The 19,783-nt window shown below is 37.5% G+C and overlaps 1 protein-coding gene across 7 annotated transcripts in view; it reads left to right on the forward strand.

Moving 5' to 3' along the window:
- The window catches only part of EXOC6 (exocyst complex component 6), a 195,064-nt gene extending 176,331 nt beyond the window's left edge, over positions 1 to 18,733 (forward strand). For 2 of the 7 annotated variants that reach the window (XR_005723511.1, XR_005723512.1), the window contains 2 exons: positions 16,350 to 16,462; positions 17,472 to 17,492. Coding sequence is in view for 4 of the 7 variants with exons in the window: in XM_040254531.1 (XP_040110465.1) it covers positions 16,350 to 16,462; positions 17,472 to 17,604 (246 nt within the window). In the remaining 3 variants the exon portion in view is untranslated. Of the gene's footprint in view, positions 1 to 16,349; positions 16,463 to 17,471 lie in introns of those variants that run through there. The other 5 variants (XM_040254533.1, XM_040254534.1, XM_040254531.1 and 2 more) reach the window with 4 other exon arrangements.
- The last annotated feature ends 1,050 nt before the right edge of the window (positions 18,734 to 19,783 follow it).

Here is a 19,783-nt window from a genome sequence, read left to right on the forward strand (position 1 = left end):
CTTCTGCTTTATTGATTATGCCAAAGGCTTTGACTGTGTAGATCACAACAAACTGTGGAAACTTCTTAAAGAGATGGGAATAGCAAACCACTTTACCTGCCTCCTGATAATTATGTATGCAGGTCAAGAAGCAACAGTTAGAACCGGACATGGAGCAACAGACTGGTTCCAAATTGGGAAAGGAGTACACCAAGACTGTATATTGTCACCCTGCTTATTTAACTTATGTGCAGAGTACATAATGTGAAATGCCAGGCTAGATCCAGATTGAACCCCAAGCTGGAATCAAGATTGCTGGGAGAAATATCAATAACCTCAGATACGCAGATGATACCACCCTTATGGCAGAAAGTGAAGAGGAATTAAAGAGCCTCTTGATAAAAGTGAAAGAGGAGAGTGGAAAAGCTGGCTTAAAACTCAACATTCAAAAAACTAAGATGATGGCATCCGGTCCTATCACTTCATGGCGAATAAATGGGGAAACAATGGAAACAGTGACAGACTTTATTTTCTTGGGCTCCAAAATCACTGCAGATGGCGACTGCAGCCATGAAATTAAAAGATGCTTGCTCCTTGGAAGAAAAATCTATGACCAACCTAGACAGCATATTAAAAAGCAGAGACACTACTTTGCCAACAAAGGTCCATCTAGTCAAAGCTGTGGTTTTTTCAGTAGTCATTAATGGATATGAGAGTTGGACCATAAAGAAAGCTGAATGCCAAAGAATTGATGCTTTTGAGCTGTGGTGTTGGAAAAGACTCTTAAGAGTCCCTTGGGCTGTAAGGAGATTAAACCAGTCCATCCTAAAGGAAATCAGTCCTGAATATTCATTGGAAGGACTGATGCTGAAGCTGAAACTCCAATACTTTGGCTACCTGATGTGAAGAACTGACTCATTGGAAAAGGCCCTGATGCTGGGAAAGATTGAGGGCAGGAGGAGAAGGGGATGACAAAGGATGAGATGATTGGTTGGCATCACCAACTCAACAGACATGAGTTTGAACAAGATCCAGGAGTTGGTGATGGACAGGGAAGCTTGGCGTGCTGCAGTCCATGGGGTTGCAAACATCTGAGTGACTGAACTGAACTAATAGTTATCTACTGTTATTAAAATCAGAAAATTAACATTACATGCTCCCTGTTTAAAACACAAAAAAATCAATCATGTAGAAATGTATAGAAAGAAGGGCCTCATTTTTTCCCTCCTCTTCAGTCTCAGAATCATTGCTCTGCTTCCCTGTAGGCCTTTTAAAATGCACATTTAAACACACACACGTGCATCCACTTTGTGCACACCTATAGAACTCTTTGCTTTGGGGGGGAATGGATCATATATGCTATAATTTGTATTTTTCATGCAATACTGTGTTATTTCATATGGGTAAATATGAATCTGCTTTACTCTTTTTCATTTCTTGTTTGTGTAAGTGTGCATTTGGGCAAATATGGAAGATTCCTTATCTGTAAGTATTATAGTATGATTAATTTTGATGTACATTTTCAGTGTGTTACTTAAGAAGTAAGGCTTTTTCCCCTTGGACTGGGAATTATAAGCCAGTGCATAATGTAAAGAGAGATAGTCATAAATTTAAAATTTTAAATCATTGATATTCTTGCTGTTTTTTTCACTGACAGGGATAGGTTAAAAATTTTAGAATAGTCTGCCATCAATAAAAAATAGTGATATCCTGGTTCTTAATAAATATTGTACATCCAGTAATATTAGATATAAAATCAGTATTTGATGCTTTCCAAAAAGGAACTTTATCCTTCCTCTCAAAATTAATTCACATTTTTGTCTAAATTCCAATTATTCATTTATAAGAAAAATTATTTTCTCTACTAATTTTTTCTTTTATTAAACAGACATGTTTCTCTTTTTAATTATCAATTTCTTTGAGTTGTGAGGATAATTATTTGAGAAGTTTAAATATTTAAATGCTTTGTCAGAAAGAATAATGTACTATTTGTTTCACATACTAATGAATACTGTAACCAGAAACACCATATCCACTGTTATGATCTTTTTGCAGCATAAAACAAAATTTATTTTTTTGGGCATCTAGGTTGCCCCTACTATATTTGCTATATCTAATGTGAAATCTTACAGAAGTGTTCTGAGAAACCTTACCAAGCATTTTTTATTGAAAGCAGATAGGTTATACATACAAATAAAAGGAAATCTTGTATAAATTAAACCATCCTAAATAAGTTATTTAAGCACTGAATTTGTAAATTTAGGAAATTAGATTCTAATCCTACTTTATATAAATTTGAACTAGACAATCTCCCTGAAACTCAGTTTTTCCTTTTATAAAGTATAGAAAAGTCTCCACTTAACTGGAATAAAATGGTCAAGTGAAAGTTATACACAAATATGATGAATGGTCTGAAATAGAGATAAAAATGAACAGGTGATTAGTGAACTTTGTGTAAAGACTATCAGAATCTTCTAGGTGATCTATGTGTGAAGGAATCCTGAGAGTCAGGCTGTGTTTGTGCAAATCTTTTTTAGTGGCCTAATTAGAAGCTTTTCAGTTCAGTTCAGTTCAGTCGCTCAGTCGTATCCGACTTTGTGACTCCATGAATTGCAGCACACCAGGCTTCCCTGTCCATCACCAGCTCCTGGAGTTCAGACTCACATCCATCGAGTCAGTGATACCATCCAGCCATCTCATCCTCTGTCGTCCCCTTCTCCTCCTGCCCCCAATCCCTCCCAGCATCTGTGTAAATTTCTCTGCTTTTCTTTTGTGGCTATGTTTTTTCAGAGAAAAAACACTGTCCTTAAACTTTTGCTTCTCAAAGTGTTCTAGGAAATGTAGTTTAGTTCAGTTCAACCAGCTTTTATAGAGTACCCTAAAAGAGAATTAAGAGCTTTGCTGCCCTTGAAGGTCTCGTAATTTGGTTGGAAAGTGAGAACAGACATAACCCCCAGATTAGGTAAATGTATATATTCCAAACTTTAGGAAGTTCCCAGTTGCCTATAGAGCCATCCATCCTCAAATTTAGATGGCTCAGGGAGCTCAACACTGGTGACATTTAGCTAGCACTTGGAAGGAATGCATTCTTCTCATATATTTATAAAGACATATTAAAATAAATTTAGGTTAGTGTCTTTTAAGTCAGTAGTGACTTAAGAGCCAAATATATAATACAGTCATGATGAAAATTTTTGCTAATATATATGGAAAAGATGTGATTTGCTGAAGGGATTAATTAATTGATTTGAGAATTAATCATTATAATATTTTTGCCTGAACTTCCTTCTTAGGTATACATTACAATGCTTAGTTCTTAATGTTAAGTGATAGTTTAGTCCCTAAAGTATTTTACAATTTATAGTTCTTTTTCTTTGACTCTTTTCTGTTTTCTTAAATGTCAGATCATCTTCCAATTACCTTCAGTCTGTGAGTCAGTGATTTTCATGGTCATGAAATCCTAAGATTTGAGAATTAAAAGAGATTTCAGAAAGTCTAACCAAACCTCCTAGAAGTTCTCTCTTTAACCAGGGCCCTTGCTGCTCTTCAGAGTCCTGAGACATCCACATTCAGAGGCCTCTCTGCCCTTTGAAAACCTCATGGCAGCCTTCACCGTTTCTTCCTGAGTCTTGGTCATTATAATTTCTGGCCCTTCCCAGGCATGCATCTTTCTTTCTAGAAGATTAAATATTTGATTGCTCAATAAAGTTAAGTATTTTCTCCCTGCTCTTTCTGCTTTCTTTATCCACTCCTTCCCACCTCCCCACCTGTTTCCTGTCTCATTCCCTGTTTTTTTGTTTACTCTGTACCATCTGGATTCTTCTAGCCCTTTCTTTATACCTTCATTCCAATGTAAACAGCCCTACGGCTTTTATTCTGGGGCAGAATGTTTTCTATGCTACCTAATTATGGAATTCTAAGGGGAATGCTAACCCTGTAGTAGTTCACTAGTGGTAGCCACGTATTCTTCCACAAGCTGCACAGTGTGAAAGAGAAAATGGATGTTCTCCTAGGTCCTCTTTTCTATTTATAGATTCGTTGTTCTTCCACTCTTGAGTGAAAACTCCAGCCTCTTATACCTCCTTCATTGCTCACCATCATTGTCCATCTCTCCCTGTTGCTTTTGCAGTCACAATTTATCTGTATTTGCACTCATCTTCCTTTCCTTCCTTTAGAATCAGATGATAGGTAGCCATTTTATTCACGGCTCTCTTGTCTTCCTTTTTTATGGGACTTTGTCTCATTACTCCTGTACCTTTCCTCTGCTTTATCCTTTTCCAAACTACCCTAGCCTAAAAACATGTTCAGATCTTTCGTATCTGAAAGGAGGAAAGAAAGAGAATCTTGTTTGGCTTCCCCAGGGGCATGCGGGATCTCCCCTGACTAGGGATGAAACCCATGCCCCCTGCTTTGGGAGCATGGAGTTGTAACCACTGCTCTGCTAGGGAAATGTGACAGTATCTTCTCTAGTCTCATTCTGGCTATTTCTGATCCTTTTTTCTCTCCTTTGCACCCAGATTCCTTAAGAGAATGAGTTAGAAGGTTTTATATCCTTATTTCCTCGTTTCTCATTGATTCTTCAATCCTACCTGCTCTGCTACACTGCTAACCAAAACAGTATTCACCAGGGAAGGCCAGTGGACACTTGTAGCCCTTATCTTACTGGTTCTTCCTACTGCATTTGGTAATGTTGATCATATCCTCTCCAATTTTCTCTTCTTCAGAGACTATACTCTCTTAACATTGTTTTTCTATCTCTTTTGTGACTTTCTTTTCAGCTACTCCCTGATTGTTGGTGTCTCTGAGGTTTTGTTCTTAGGACACCTCCCAGTATACACTTTACCTGGGTGAACTCGTCCATTCTCATCTTATCTCTGACAGAAATGCTATATCCAGTTGCTTGGTAGACATTTCCACTGAGATGTGTGTCTTACATCTTGTGTGGCTAAAGCTCTCAACACATCATCTTCCCTCATTCTGGATCACATCTTCTTTCCATTTTCTCTGTTTTGATTGATGGTACCACTCTGCTGTATCCCACATCTAGTCAGTCATCATGCCCTGGGGATTTTTCCTCCTAAATATTTCTCAAACCCATCCTCTTCTTTCCATCCTAACTACCTGCCTACTACCTATCCATCATCTTCTCCCCATCCCATGGGTAAAATCTTTCAATGGCTACCCAGAGTTCCTAAACAAGACATTCATGTCTTTTTATGACCTAGCCCTTGTCCCCTTCTCCAGTCTATCTTGTGCTACCTACTTCCTTACTTGTATTTCAGTTCAGCAACACTATAAAGTGCATTATATTCCCCATAAGCAAAACTATTTCTTATCTTTGTACCTTTTTTCATACTGTCCCATCTGTTTGAAAAAACCACCACTCTTCCTTTGATTAACTCCTTTATTAAACCCAGTTTGGGTACCATCTAAGATAATTTCTTGGGTTTGCATCTCACTCTCCTAAGCAAGAGAAGGCTCTAATAATAATAACCTACACATAACTCAGTGTAATTCACATGTTCATAATTATGTTTGTATTATCTCTTCCATTACACTTAGGAACTCCTTGAATCCAAATACTGGGTCATCATCTTTTAATTGCTAGTGTCAAATAGAGTATGTGTCATGTATAAACACAGTCCCTTCATTTTATGAAAGAGGAAGTTGAAATCCAGAGTTTATTACTACCTTAAATGATTAATTCAAAATGAAAGCTGATTTAAAAAAACTTAATTGGAAGAGAATTTAATAAGGTATAGATATAAATACTCTGTTGGTGTCAAAAGAAAAAGGATTAAAAAAAAATTTTTTTTGACCATGCTGTGAGACATGTACGATCTTAGTTTCCCAACTTGGGATTGAATTCCCATACTCCTTGCAGTGGAAGCTCAGAGTCTTAACCACTGGACTGCCAGGGAAATCCCCAAACAGCACTTCTTATCCAAGTGAAATATGATCAAATAAACCAAGTCATATCCATAGAGTATTGATTATGTGAGACATTGGAGGAGCTTGAGTTTTCCAAACCAAATAGTACCTGATTTCTAACATCCTACAGCACTAAAACCTAATGTCAGATATTTTTAAATTATTGTGGGGGGGAAATGCTGATTCTCTTTAAGTTGTAGTGTTTGTTGAATCATTCTTTAAAATAATTGACTATTCTCTTAATTAACCCAGATTCTGCTTAAGAATTAAATTCCTTTTTAAAAAGAATACTAACTTATTTTCAACATCTCTGTAAATACTTAAAGAATGCTTCCAACTTTCTTACCTATTTGTTAACCCTCTTTCCCCTTCTTTGTCTTCCTAATTATCAGCAAACTTTCACCTCCTCAACTATGTTGAGGGCACTGGGCCAGGCGCCGTTTTATGTATTACAAAGAAGAGATGCTGTGGCTCGAATTTTTTGCAGTGGCCTAGTGTAAAGATGTTTATGCAGAGTGTCAATGGAAACACAATTATCTTAACAGGATGACACAGCCTATTTTGCTTAGAAATGTCCTAATTTCCTGTTTGGGTTATCCAGAGGTCAGGTAGGGATTTCTTTTTGCACTCCCATAGTGCAGACTCACATCCTGCAAGCCTTGTAGGACTTAGATCACAAGCCCTTTAATTCCACTGGCTGCATTTATCTCCCCAAGAAAGTAAGTCCTTCCTCTGTTGTTTTTATTTAGTTTCTCCTTTTGTATTTTACTGCTAAAACCTGTAGTGAAAGTGATGCCAATAGCTGTTTACCCATAGCTGCTTCTTGACTAAGGGGCATCTTAAAGTTTGCATTGTTGCCCCTTTGAAGTTCACATCACAGTGCTGTGACTGTTACCCTGTCCAGAGAGTTATCAGTTACCTAGGTGGGCTGCCGTCTATGGGGTCGCACAGAGTCAGACACGACTGAAGTCACTTAGCAGCAGCAGCAGGAGAAAGTTACCAGAGAGCTGTAACTAACTAAGCATTCAGGCACCGTCAGTCCCAAAGTAAACTATGGAACCTTCCACATACCTACCACCTTCATGAATTAGCTTCTGCATGTAGTTTCGTAACAGCTCCTCACCTTTTTCATATTTAGTTATGCCTTGGGGCTATGGAAAAACCAAATTTATCTGTGAAAACAGACTAAGCAGCAAGTGTTCTGACACATTTATTGAGCAAATTATTCTATCTGACAAAAAGGTAATTACGTAGTTAGGTCTGAATAAATGTTTAGTCCCCAAGTCATGTCCCACTCTGCAACCCCATGGATGCAGCATGCCAGGCTTCCCTGTCCTTCACCATCTCCCGGAGTTTGCTGAAACTCATGTCCATCGAGTCAGTGATGCATCTCATCCTTTTGTCACCCCTTCTCCTGCCCTCAATCTTTCCCAGCATCAGGGTCTTTTCCAGTGAGTCGGCTCTTTGCGTCAGGGAGCCAGAGTATTGGAGCTTCAGCTTCAGCATCAGTGCTTCCAGTGAATATTGAGGGTTAATTTCCTTTAGGATTGACTGGTTTGATCTCCTCGCTATCCAAGGGACCCTCAAGAGGCTTCTCCAGCACCACAGTTCCAGAGCATCAATTCTTTGGTACTCAGCCTTCTTTATGGTTCAACTCTCACATTCGTACAAATCAAACCTGGGTCTCCTACATTGCAGGCAGCTTTTTTTTTTTTTTTTACTGTCTGAGCCTTCTGGGAAGCCCCTAGATAATTAGAGGTTAATAAATTATTTAACATAAGTAAGTGCCTTTTAGATTTAGAAAAATAAAAAATACATACATTTTTAAGTTGAATAAAAATTACAAAATCTATTATAAGATTTGAAAGAAAAAAATTAATGATGATGCAAGCCCCGTTAAATATATCATGCAAATATTCACTAAGATATTATAGTATTCTTTGTCTTTAATATAGACCACAAAGGTCCTTATTTTCCTTATTCCATCATGCTAAGTACAGTAGACTAGCTAACTCTATTCTTTGGGAATCTAAGGCAAATTGGCAAAGGGTCTGTATTTATTAATATATTCTAGGACATAAAACAGAGACCTTTGTCTCTAGAAAGCTGAATAAATGAAATTCACTTCCCCACTTCACCAAAAATTTCTTGCAAGGACTAGAACTGGGGTATTTGCTTTGTTAGTGCCTGCTAAGTCATTACCGTAGAAACTCTCCCCCTTTTCCTCCTGAGGCATTTAGGATATAATGGTCATGTTGTGTTTCATTTGTCTCAAATGGCCTGAGTTCCATTTCAAAGAATAGAATGATAATATGTACTGGGGTCTGAAGTATTTAGTTTTAATTTTAGTTTAGCTTTGTTTTTTCAAAAGCCAAAAGTCAGTGTTTATAACTAGTGACAAATTATAAATAATATATATTATTTGACTTGCTAAAATTTTATAGTAAAACATAAGTCACTAATTACATTTAAGACTAAATTAACCCAGCTGTTAGTGTCTCCAAGTTTTCATTTGCATTATTTTAAAACACAACCATGGGGAGGAGAGGAGTAGCCACTTAAACTCTTACAAATTTTAAAAATGGTTATCCTCTCCCCCTTGTTCTTCTTAATAAATGTATTCTACAGGAGTACTTAAAGAAATCCCAGCCCAGTCTAGCTTCTCTCATTTGAGCAACTACTATATCCTGGAGTAAAGACACATTGGCATACAGTTCTTCTTCATTGGCTGATCCATATTGTTTTCCTTTGTTGTTTGAGTTCTTCCAAAGTCAGTTCATATTAGCAGATCTTATTTTTTCAGAGCTGCAATGACAGAATGACTCATCATAGAGAACTAAAAGTTTAGTGAACACCTCACATCATGAGTTTCAAGGTTTGATTTCTTTAGTATTGGAAGTCTGAGCTTCATTGGTAAAGTCATTACATAACTCTCTGTTATATAAGTGTGGCAGATGATGTAATGAATCCGGATAGAAAATTAAAGGTATGACCCAGGAATGTTTATTTACCATGTTTGATTGTGACATCACTGATTACAAAGGTAATCTCAGGAGCAGAACTTTGGTTATGAAATATTTTACTATATTCTATATCACAGATTAAATCAAAGAGACTATCTGGCTTTCAGAATAATATAAAGCATTACTAAAAATTCAGATTGTAAATAGTAAAGTAAATGATAACATAGCTATCTTATTAGTAAATATGATGTGGGCTCTGCCTAGACATAAACTCTGTGTCAGAAGGTAACATTTGCTTGGTTCCTGCTATATGCCAGGTACTGGGCCAAATGTGAAGGTACAGATGTTAAGCAAAACAAGTCACCAGCTTTGAGGCACTTACAAAGTACATTAATAGAAAGGAGAAAAGGCTTCACTACTGGCGTATAAGAAAAAGTTGGGCTGCGTTAGCCATGCATCATCCAGACTACAGAAGGAATTATTGATATTTGATTCTTCAGTGGGTAGACAGACATAGTACCTGTGATATCAGCATAGCGTGAAAAACAGTGTGATAGAGATTTTGTGAAGGGGAATGTGAGGACACGCGAAAGAGAGCAGCCAACCCACCGTGGTCTGGGGAGGCTTCCTGAGAGAAGTGAATCCAGACCTAAATTGTATGGAATAAGTGAGAGTTCCCTGGGTCCAGAAGGAGGAGAAAGGGACTCAGAGAAGAAAATGACAGTTTCATGGGGGATCATCATGGTTTTTAAGAGAACTCTGAATACTTGTTTAGGAGCTTAAATTCCAAGGCAGGAGAGGAAGCCAAAAGATCACTTTGCATGTCATGTTAAGGAACTGGAACTTTTATCTTGTAGGAGCCGGGAAGTCATTGAAAGTTTTAGGTAAGTGAATGATATGATCAGATATGTATTTCAGCTGCTTCTCTCTGGCAGCAGTGTGGAGGTTGATGGATCCTGGGGAGCAGACAGAGGGAACAGGCAAGACCAAAGGCCCCAGGGGACAGAATGTGATATCTAAATCTAGGACAGTAGTAATAGCAGTGGTGGAAAGTAGATAGCAAGTGAATTCAAGAAATATTTAGGAAAAAAATATTTAAGACTTTAAGTTGACATAATTTGGCAATAAATAAGGTGCAGGAGTTGTGAGAGAGAAGATTCAAAGCAGAGTGAATGCAGATTTCTGGTTGGGGTAATTAGGTAAGTGCTAGCACTGAGTGTGTGACTCACCTCACAACATGAGGCAACCGAACAAGGTACTCATAAAGAAAAACAAGCCACATATGTATGTGAAAGTAGCATGCAAATCAAAATGACACTCTACTTGAGCAAAATATCTGAAATGTTCTTTTCTATTTGGCTAGTTACTAGGTTTTTTGTATTTTAGAAGTAGAAGATAAAAAAGTTATTTAGGGGGAGGGGGCTGTGCCTCATGTCATGCAAGATCTTAGTTCCCCAACCAGGGGTAGCACTCATGCTCCCTGCAGTGGAGGCACAAAGCCTTAACTCCTGGACTGCCAGGAAAGTCCAAAAAATTTCTTCATAATAATTTACTAATATCTGTCTGGATTCATAAAGAACTTTTTAGGAAACTTCAGTTAAATATCTTTTGTTATGTGAGTTTAAATATATAATATAAATATTTTAAACCCCAGTTGCCCAAAGAATTATTTAAAACTCAACTATATAAGGTGGTAATATTCTTACATTACTAAACGGAAAGTCAAAAGATCCTCTTAAAAGTTTCTGTAACCAGTTCTACTCCAAGATACACCCAGGAGTAAAACGCATGTCCACCCAAAAACGTGTTCATAGCAGTATTACTTATAATAGCTCCTGAATGGGAATAACCCAAATGTTCAGTCACTGATAAATGGATAAGCAAATGTAGTATAGCCATATAACAGAATGTTATTTGGCAGTAAAGAGGAATGAATTACTGATACCTGCTACAACATGGATAAACCTTAAAATATTATGTTAAGTAAAAGAAACTGGATGCACAAAAAACATATGTTATGTGACTCCACTTTGGAGACTGACTGCTAATGGGTATGTATGGGGTGATAAAAATGTTCTCAAATTGATTGAGGTGGTTGGAGAATTCCATGAATGTACTCAGGATAAATTGGACCATGTATGAAATATATCTCAAAACTGTTAAAAAAAAATTTTAAGGTGATGCAAGAAGAAACAGGAGTTTAATTATACTAAAATTATAAAAGCAAAAATAGAGAAAAATTATTATAACTATCAAAAATAGGAAGGTAGTATAAGTAAGATAAATCCTCATACATGCTAACTATATGATGATAAATAAAAACAAGAAAAATAGGTATATTTAGAAATCTTGAGGTAATCACCAGTATTAGAAGGAGTTAACATGACTGCGTCTGAGAATGGAAAGTGTAGGATAGTGGACTTTTGGTTTTATGATGTGGCCCATTTGATTATTAACCATGTATTACTTGATAAAATTAATCTTAATAAAGAAATAGACCACATAAAATCAAACACATATATGTATCTGCATGGTCTTTTAGCCATGGTAGTAACCAAGAAATTCAAGATAAAGTAAATACAGATGTGTATAAATCTGATGATGTAAATTCCTTTTGCCTCTTTTTTCCCCAAATTCCAAACCAACCTAGTAGTTATCTAGGACTACTACTTGGCTTATCATCAGAAATACTTTAGGAACATTCTGCTTCTGCTGTGTGCAGTTCACTGGAGTTAAGTGACTTGAAGAGAAGAATGCCTTTAAGCCACAATGTGCTGAGACCTTGCTCCTGATCCTCACGTAGTTAGGAGTGGAAAGGCTGGCTGAGAGTGGGTTTGGCAGATGGACTATTTGAAGAGGGCAGGCATGGGTTAGGGGTCAGGTGTATCAGAGAGTCAAAAGGCAGCACGAGGGCAGTGAACACCTGGAGGCAAAAAAATGAAGTGGATAGAAGCTCAACACTGCTTCTTTAGTTTTTGCCCAAGCCCCCTCTATCTGCTACTGAAAATTCTTTTCTGCGCGGCATGTGGAATTTTCCAAATGTGTTTTCAGATAGCTGGAAAGGGGTAAAAGCCAAGTGCTTTAAAAACCATATGGAGCTCATCATTTGATTTCAACTTCTATTTAGAAAAAGCACTTGTATTCCCTCTCCCCAATTGTGGCCAATTTAATATGACCCATTTTTCTTGAATCCCCAGTGCCTAATTACTGATATTTCTTCCTTAAAGCTACATGCTGGTTTAGGATTTTTGTTATCGTTTAAGTCTCTGAAGCACTCTAGGAACCCTTGCTCTGGCTTTGTTTTTTTGGAAGCAGAGGGAAAATGATCTCCTGGTTTACTTTTGGAATCTGCAAAGCAACTTTGAGGTCCCAGGTGGGTTTAGTGTTTGGAAAGGGGAATTTGGGGGACTAAGGTTGACCCTGAGCCCCCAGATCACTGTTCACATTTACAAAAGCAAACCTGGTATCCCCAATTGCTTTTCTCTTGAGGTTGGCTTAACTTTATTTATCTTCTGCCTTGGGTCACTGCCCCTGAGGTGCTTCAAAAGCAAAACCCAAAGACCCAAAACAAAGAAAGCTAAACCAGATTCAAGGAAAAAATGACCTAGCACTCTGGGTTCACTTTTACAAAGGCAAAAAGTCCCTTCAAGAGCGCCATAGAATGGTTTTAAGTTGGCCTAGACTCATTGTGTCCTTTGCACAAAGTGATCTCAACAGGTCTGAGACCCCGAGTTTCTTGGGTGTAGATTTGGAGTGCAGTTTAGGATGGGAAGCTGTCAGCGGGCTAAATGCTTTGACACAGACTAACTCTCCAGTGATTCTGAAGCGATTCTCAACTATTTTGAGCATATAAATGGACCACCCATGCAACCATTTCTTTTCTTAAGCCGAATCTTTTTGTTTGCTGGACATAGGTAGGAATCACTGAGGAAATGAAACGTACAACTCATTTTAAAAAGTTGGCATAAATCCACCTTATGCTATCAGATTAGTTATGAAGGGTGTTTTTGAATCCTTGGTTAAAAAAAAAAAGGTTAGGTTACTAATTTTAGGTAATCTTATAAATCATGATGAAATAGAACTGAGACACGTTATTTTGCTATTCATTTTTGTATGATCCATACTTTGCTTACTTCCCCAAAGGATTTAAGATGGAATTACTTTACTTGACTATTGGAACAAACCCATTTTTAGAACCTAATACCAATTTTTGTTATAATGGGCCTGACTTTATCCTTTAATAAGTAATTGTAAAACTGCTTGTGGATAATCTAGGGGAGATTTTTGTTTTTGTTCCTGTTTGATCTACATCTTTGAATTTCAGTTACATGTGTTAACTAATAAATTCACCTGTTGAGCCCATGTCTCAGTTTATTTACAAGACTGAGGGAGATTTTTTGTGATTAATAACAGACGTATTATTTGCGTACTGCTATCTGAAGGAAGCAAAACTTGAGACAGAGAAGTGAAGTTTTCCTTAAGGACAGAGTACATCCTGTGAAACCACAACGAATATGAGAGGCGTTCCCAAAGCAGTGACTCGTGTGGAGTGAAGAAGTCAGTGGCACCACTCCAGTTTCCTCATCCCTTCCTGTCACACTCTGGCTCCAGAGCAGTCATGTTTTAAAACCATCCCAGAAACCTGGGATCCTGCTTCTTGGTCAAAATAGGCACAGGTAGCAGCTTGTAGAAATGGACTCAGTCCATGAACCTGGCCTGGCATAGTGTTAGGCAGGACCCAAGAATAATGCCCTAGTTTTGTATTACATCTTTCATCTCAAAGGAACTGTACTTTAAAAAGTGAAAAAGGACTTTATAATTGTTATGGATGGAGGGACACCCATAGTCCATTCAGAAAAAGCAGTGCTTTTTTCTCAAAGTTCATTTACCTGAATTAACATTAGACCCAATGCCTTCTAATGAGGAAATCTATCCTCTGTATCAAGCCCCTGATGTCAAGAGCCGACTCATTGGAAAAGACCCTGATGCTGGCAAAGGTTGTAGGCAGGAGGAGAAGGGGACGACAGAGGATGAGTTGGTTGGATGGCATCACTGACTCAGTGGACTTGAGTTTGAGCAGGCTCTGGTGGACAGGGAAACCTGCTCACTGCAGCCCATGGGGTAGCAGAATCAGACACAACTTAGTGACTGAACAACAACAGACGAGCAGTTAGGTTAAATTTTGTGGTTCCTGTAATTTCTAAAGAAATTTCTAGTGATAAGAACTTTGCATATGAGTGTCCGACCTTGTGAGAAAAGGGCATAGTATTTCTTTATCTAGGAAAGTCTGTTTTTGTGCTGTAAAAGAACTACTTCTGTACTCACAGTTGGAGTTGGTGTAGGTTTTAAATTCATTAAATGGGCTCCTCCTTTCTCACCTGGGGGTAGATCAGCCCTTATTTTAAGGCCTTTTCCTCTTCCAAATCCCAAAGGTCATGTTGCTGTTGCTTTTCGGAAAGAAAGGGAATTTGCAGCCAGTACATTAAGTGGTCACTTTCTGCTGACTGTGCGCATGCCCACACACACTTGAGCAAACACAAATGCATACCTGAAAGAGGACTCCTTCAAAATGAGGCTTTTAACAACTGTGTGAGGGGATTCATTATTGGTATTTATTGGGGGAAAATAAAGTATGTATGTAAACCTTATGAAAATAAAGACAATCACTGTTACCCATAATCCCACCATACAAATTACAGCTATTCTTAACATTTTCTCAAATTTTATTCCAGTCTCTTTTGATGGGTTTTTACGTGATTTTTATTAGTAATGTTTATCATAAGCTTCTTCCCAAGTTATTTAAAATTCTGTGTAAGCATTGATTTGAATAACCACTCTATACATAGATAGATATATCTCACTATTTAAGCCTTCTGTTAACATTGAGATTTAACCTGTTTTCAGTGTTTTTTTTCCTCTTCAATTTTTGATAACACAAATAACATTTTTGAGATTAATATATTTGTTGATAAAATTATATCTACCTTTATTATTCACTGAAGTTAGATTCCTAGAAGTAGGATTACAGAGTCAAAGGGAATGGCCATTTTTTAATAAGGTTCTTAAATACATAATGCAAACTCACATTCTAGAGAAGTTATATTAATTTATATTTTCCTTGCAGAGTGTAGAAAGTAACTATTCCTCCTTGTGATAGAAGGGGGAAGTCTTGCTTTAGCAAGAGTAAAAAATTACACAGAACTTGGAGTACTTCCCTTTTCTTTTTCAGTGTATTCTTTTAACATTGTCTCAGTGCAGTTTCTGTACCAGTGTCTTAACGTTTGGTATGGCCTAGAATGTTGTCTGAAAGAAAAAATAGCCTGGCTTTTCATATTAATAGCAAACATTTTCATTATAGAATTTTCTTCTTTGTACAAGAAAGTCTCTAATTAGTAGAGAGGGGAAGAGTCAAACAAATCCATTGTCTTCCTAAGGAAGAGCTAGTAACTTTTCTCTAGTTTTTAACCACCCCAGAAGTTTTCTCTTAGAGTCAGTGGATTGGCTCATGTATTCTGTGAGTAAATACAAATACTTCATTTGAAAGCAAAACCAGTACACCCCTTACTTGTAAAGTGAGCTAAAACAAAAAGAAAGAATAATGTAAAAACTGAAGGAAGGTAGTAAGTAAAGCATTTAGCTTTCTGAAACAGTTCAGATGGGGATAGGAAGTTGGTCTTAAATGGCTTAAAGGGGATTAGGGTTTTAAAGTTGGATAAGGAGTTTGGTGCTTTGGTTTAGGCATGGCATTGCTTTTAAAAGATTACTTCTATATTTGACAACAATTCTAACTGGAGATTATAAAGCAAATAGTCAATTTTAAAACACTATGGAAAACAAGAGGGTTTCCTTTTTGTTGTTGTTTGTTTTTACAAAATGATTGCCTAGAGTTAACAAGCTGAGTCCTGAAGACCTCATTTCATAACACTACTGAGGATCTATCACCAGGGAGAATCCAGCAGAGGTTGTTTAATGCACTTCATTGAGATTATCTGAGCTTTTTGGTTTAAATTACTTTGGGAAAGTCTAGGTGTAAACGACTTCTTTGAAAGGTAAACATACTTAACCTCTTAAAAAAAAAAGGTTCAATTTAAATTCTTCAGTTAGCAGCAACCTTTACAAATTAAATCTGAGTATGAACCAAATAATGTGTAAAGATTAAATCTCTATACCTCAGAACAAGTGTTAATGTATTTATATAAAAGTGTTTTCATTATTTTACAATTATTTGAAAATGCAATGAAGTACTTTATTAGAAAGGCAACCCCTGACAATTGTAGTTATTTCAAAAGTGAAAAGATACTATACACTACATTGGTTATAAAATGTAGTTAATGAAGTTTTAAAAATAAGATTGGTTATTCTGTTCCATCTGAGAAGCAGGTTATATTCAAATGGATCAAGATTAGCATATGCTTTATGTATTAGCTGTGGATAAATAGTCAAAAATTGCTTTAACATTTTTCCCATCTTCCTCAGCTCCTCGACCTGTTTATGGTTTGGGACTGGTCTACTTATCTAGCTGATTATGGCCAGCCAGCGTCTAAGTACCTTCGGGTGAATCCAAACACAGCCCTTACTCTTTTGGAGAAGTGAGTATACTCTGAAAGCTTCGCATATCATTTTAACAGCTGGTAATTCAGTGATAATTGAAGAACTGGAGATTTTTAATCAAAAGAGAAATGTCTACATGGAGCTTAAAAGTTCAGTTCATTTTAATGACCAAAATATAAGCCTCCTTCTTTCTTGCCTTCAGTATTGGTATAGATTTTTATGAGATTTGTTTGTGTTGATATGAACTAAAAATTTTTCCTATTGTGTCCTCAGTATCTGGCTTAATTAGCTTTAGAAAGGGACTAGAATGAGTTTGCCATCAGTGCTATCTAAAGCCTACCATGATGGGCTTGGATTCCTTACAAGTAGAGAAGTATGCCTTTTGAAAAAATATTATAAAATCTGAAGTAACAGAACACTTACTGGCACATCTTGTCCAAAAAACAAGTGTTGGTGTTTCTTTTCCTTCTCATTATGCAGCATGTTTTATTTTCTCTGTATCATATTTCAGATATCACTATTAAAAATTTCAATTTTTGCATTGAAAGTGTGTCTTATTTTCCCACATTTCAAACTATCTGTGGTGTATTTGATTTGAGAAGGATTCAAGGAACTGTTTTAAATAAATTGTTTTACAGTGCCATGAAACACCACTGAGGCAAAAAAAATTACTGCTTTAAATTTTCTATTGTTTTTCCTTTCACCTTGTCTTGCTATGAGGGTGATTTTCAGAGTCCGTAGAGGGTGTGTATTTTAGTATACTTTATAGAATGATATTAGAAAATAGTATCATGTAAGAAAACATGCTTTTAGATTTATATACTAATGCAAAAACACCATTTCATACAGAATGCAAAATAAAGCTGCCAATATTTTCTGTGGTTGCTATCTCTGTAACTCTATTAGTAATACCTATTTTCTTTGAAGTATATTTTTCAAGCATAGATTTAGTGTGAGATAACACAGAGCATGCCAGGATATTTTAGTTGTTACAGTATAACTTTTAAATTCCTTTTATTAAGCTTCTTCATTCACATATATTCCTAGGATGAAGGATACTAGCAAAAAGAACAATATATTTGCTCAATTCAGGAAGAATGATCGAGACAAACAGAAGTTGATAGAGACAGTTGTGAAACAGCTGAAAAGTTTGGTGAATGGTATGTCCCAACACGCATAGCCTTCACATCATTTGCACTCAGTGACACCAAATCCATGACTCAACATTGATCTCTAACGGGCACTGGTCATGATACAGAAAATTGTTTGCAGAATTAAAAAATACATTAGAGAAAAGACACTGATGAGAGCTTAGAAACAAGAATTATAAATATCATTTGTATGGATTTTTAAATAATTGAATACTATTTTATATATGGAAAATGTGACATTAATTTTTTTCACTTCTAGGGAAAAAAGGCAAAACTGTAATATATAAATCGGGTCAAAAATTGTACATGTAACTGATTGTGTAAATACATTAGAAGAACTTACGCCTCTATAGGTGTTTTTTCTATTTAGACTTCATCGATCGTTCTGGTTGTTTTCTTTTCTTCCCAGTATCTGGTTTTGGAATGCAATCATGTATGACATTTCCCTGACATTTTCTGACTTGTAGCTTTAATTTGCACCTCACTAGTATTTAAGTAGACTAAATTGTCTAATTCTGCTGATTCTGAGGGAGGAAATTAAATATTTAAAGGAACCTGAAATTGAACTTAATTTAACCCAATAAGAATGTGAATTACTTGTTCTCCTGGGGTGGTTTAATTTAATCTGAATATGAAGAAAAGGTATTTGAATTTTCTGAAGATGCAGTGTTTTTCTGTTCAGCAGGGTTAATATTTCTAACTATACTGTTTGTAGCTGACCCCATTTATTTGGTTTGGTTTGGTTCAAGTTAGGAGGACAGAAACTAAGTGGGGCTGACCACTTCAGGTGCCACTTGTGCTAGGAGAGACATACTCCTGCACAGAGAAGTTACCACAGGGGTCAGGTTACTTTCTTCAAGGCGAAGACCTCAGTGCTGGATCCTTACTGCAGAAACAAGCCAAACCAAAATGAACTCTGGAAAACCTAAAACGAATGTACATTTTACTCTGTGTAAATTACTGTGGTCCAAATGGTAATATCAATCTGATTCTTACTTTGTCTTCATTGTATTTATGCTGAATAATCCTTTTGCATTTTCAGAATTTATGCCTGTAAGAAGATTATATTTGACTCTGTAAAATAAGTGTAAAGAATTATATGTGCATTTCTTGATTTTGTGATTAAATATTAAAAAGGTTGAGCAAGTTGCTGAAAATTCATTGCTGTTGCATCTGTTTAGAGTTTCCTGATTTAAAACAATTGCTTTCTTCAGAAAGGCTGTTATTTAGTTACTGGAATGGGAGTATCGCCAAAACGAAGAAAACAAGCATTTATTCTCTTGACCGTCTCTAATCCTAAAGTATTTGACGTTTTTAAAAATATTATATGGAAAACATGGTTACTTCTAGGTACAATACAATACATTCTGGAAGTTACTAGTAGACGGCGAGCTGCTAGTTGTCTTTTAGGACTGGAAAGCGGTGGCCCTCGAGTGCCTTACCCAGCCCTCCAGGGCACTTGGGACGTTTCCCCGGCTTGGGCTGAGGCGTCCCGGATTCAGAGACACCGCCTTTTCACTGTTTGGAGCAGACACTGTGGGTTCTCAGCGGCGATGGTCTTGAGGAGTTTACTTTTCTCAGGCAAACAAGCACCCGGCAATCCCCACCACCACCCCGCCCCGCAACACGCACACCCCTCGGGTTGAGCCGTAGTGACTAGGACGCCCGAGTCCTGGGCATTTAGGGCCCCACAAAAGCCCGAAAATCAACTACGTAGCCTGATGGGACGGAAGGATACGAAGGGGGAGGGATCGGTGAATTTGGTCCTCGAGACCCGAAAAGCGCCCGGGGATGTCTGCTCCTCGTGGGGTTGGGGGTGGGGTCTCCGTGAAGCTTTGGGCAGCAGTGACACTATCCCCTTTTGAAGGGTTCTGGAGGTGGTGGCCCGGAGACCTCGAAGGGGAGGGGATGTCGAAGAATCGCAAACCGGGCCATCCTTTGTAGGATCGAAGACCGCAATTTCCCTGAAATAAAAGCAGAGCAAAGGGGAGAACCCCTATCCCTTTTAACCTTGAAGTGCCGTGGGAACCTTGGGAACAGGCACTGAAGTTAGAGAGAGCCCCCGTTAGCTCCCTGCGCTAGGTCAGTCCACTCGCCGAGCTCCTGCTTGGAGTCGGGAAGTTCTTGGCGCGAAACCGCAGGCCCCGCCCGAGGATCCGCGTCCGGCACTGCACGGCTGAGCGGTAGCGCAGCAGCTGCTGCCACTCC

This window comes from Oryx dammah, unplaced genomic scaffold, assembly GCF_014754425.2.
Source record: "Oryx dammah isolate SB20612 unplaced genomic scaffold, SCBI_Odam_1.1 HiC_scaffold_14, whole genome shotgun sequence".
NCBI classification, from domain to species: Eukaryota; Metazoa; Chordata; class Mammalia; order Artiodactyla; family Bovidae; genus Oryx; species Oryx dammah.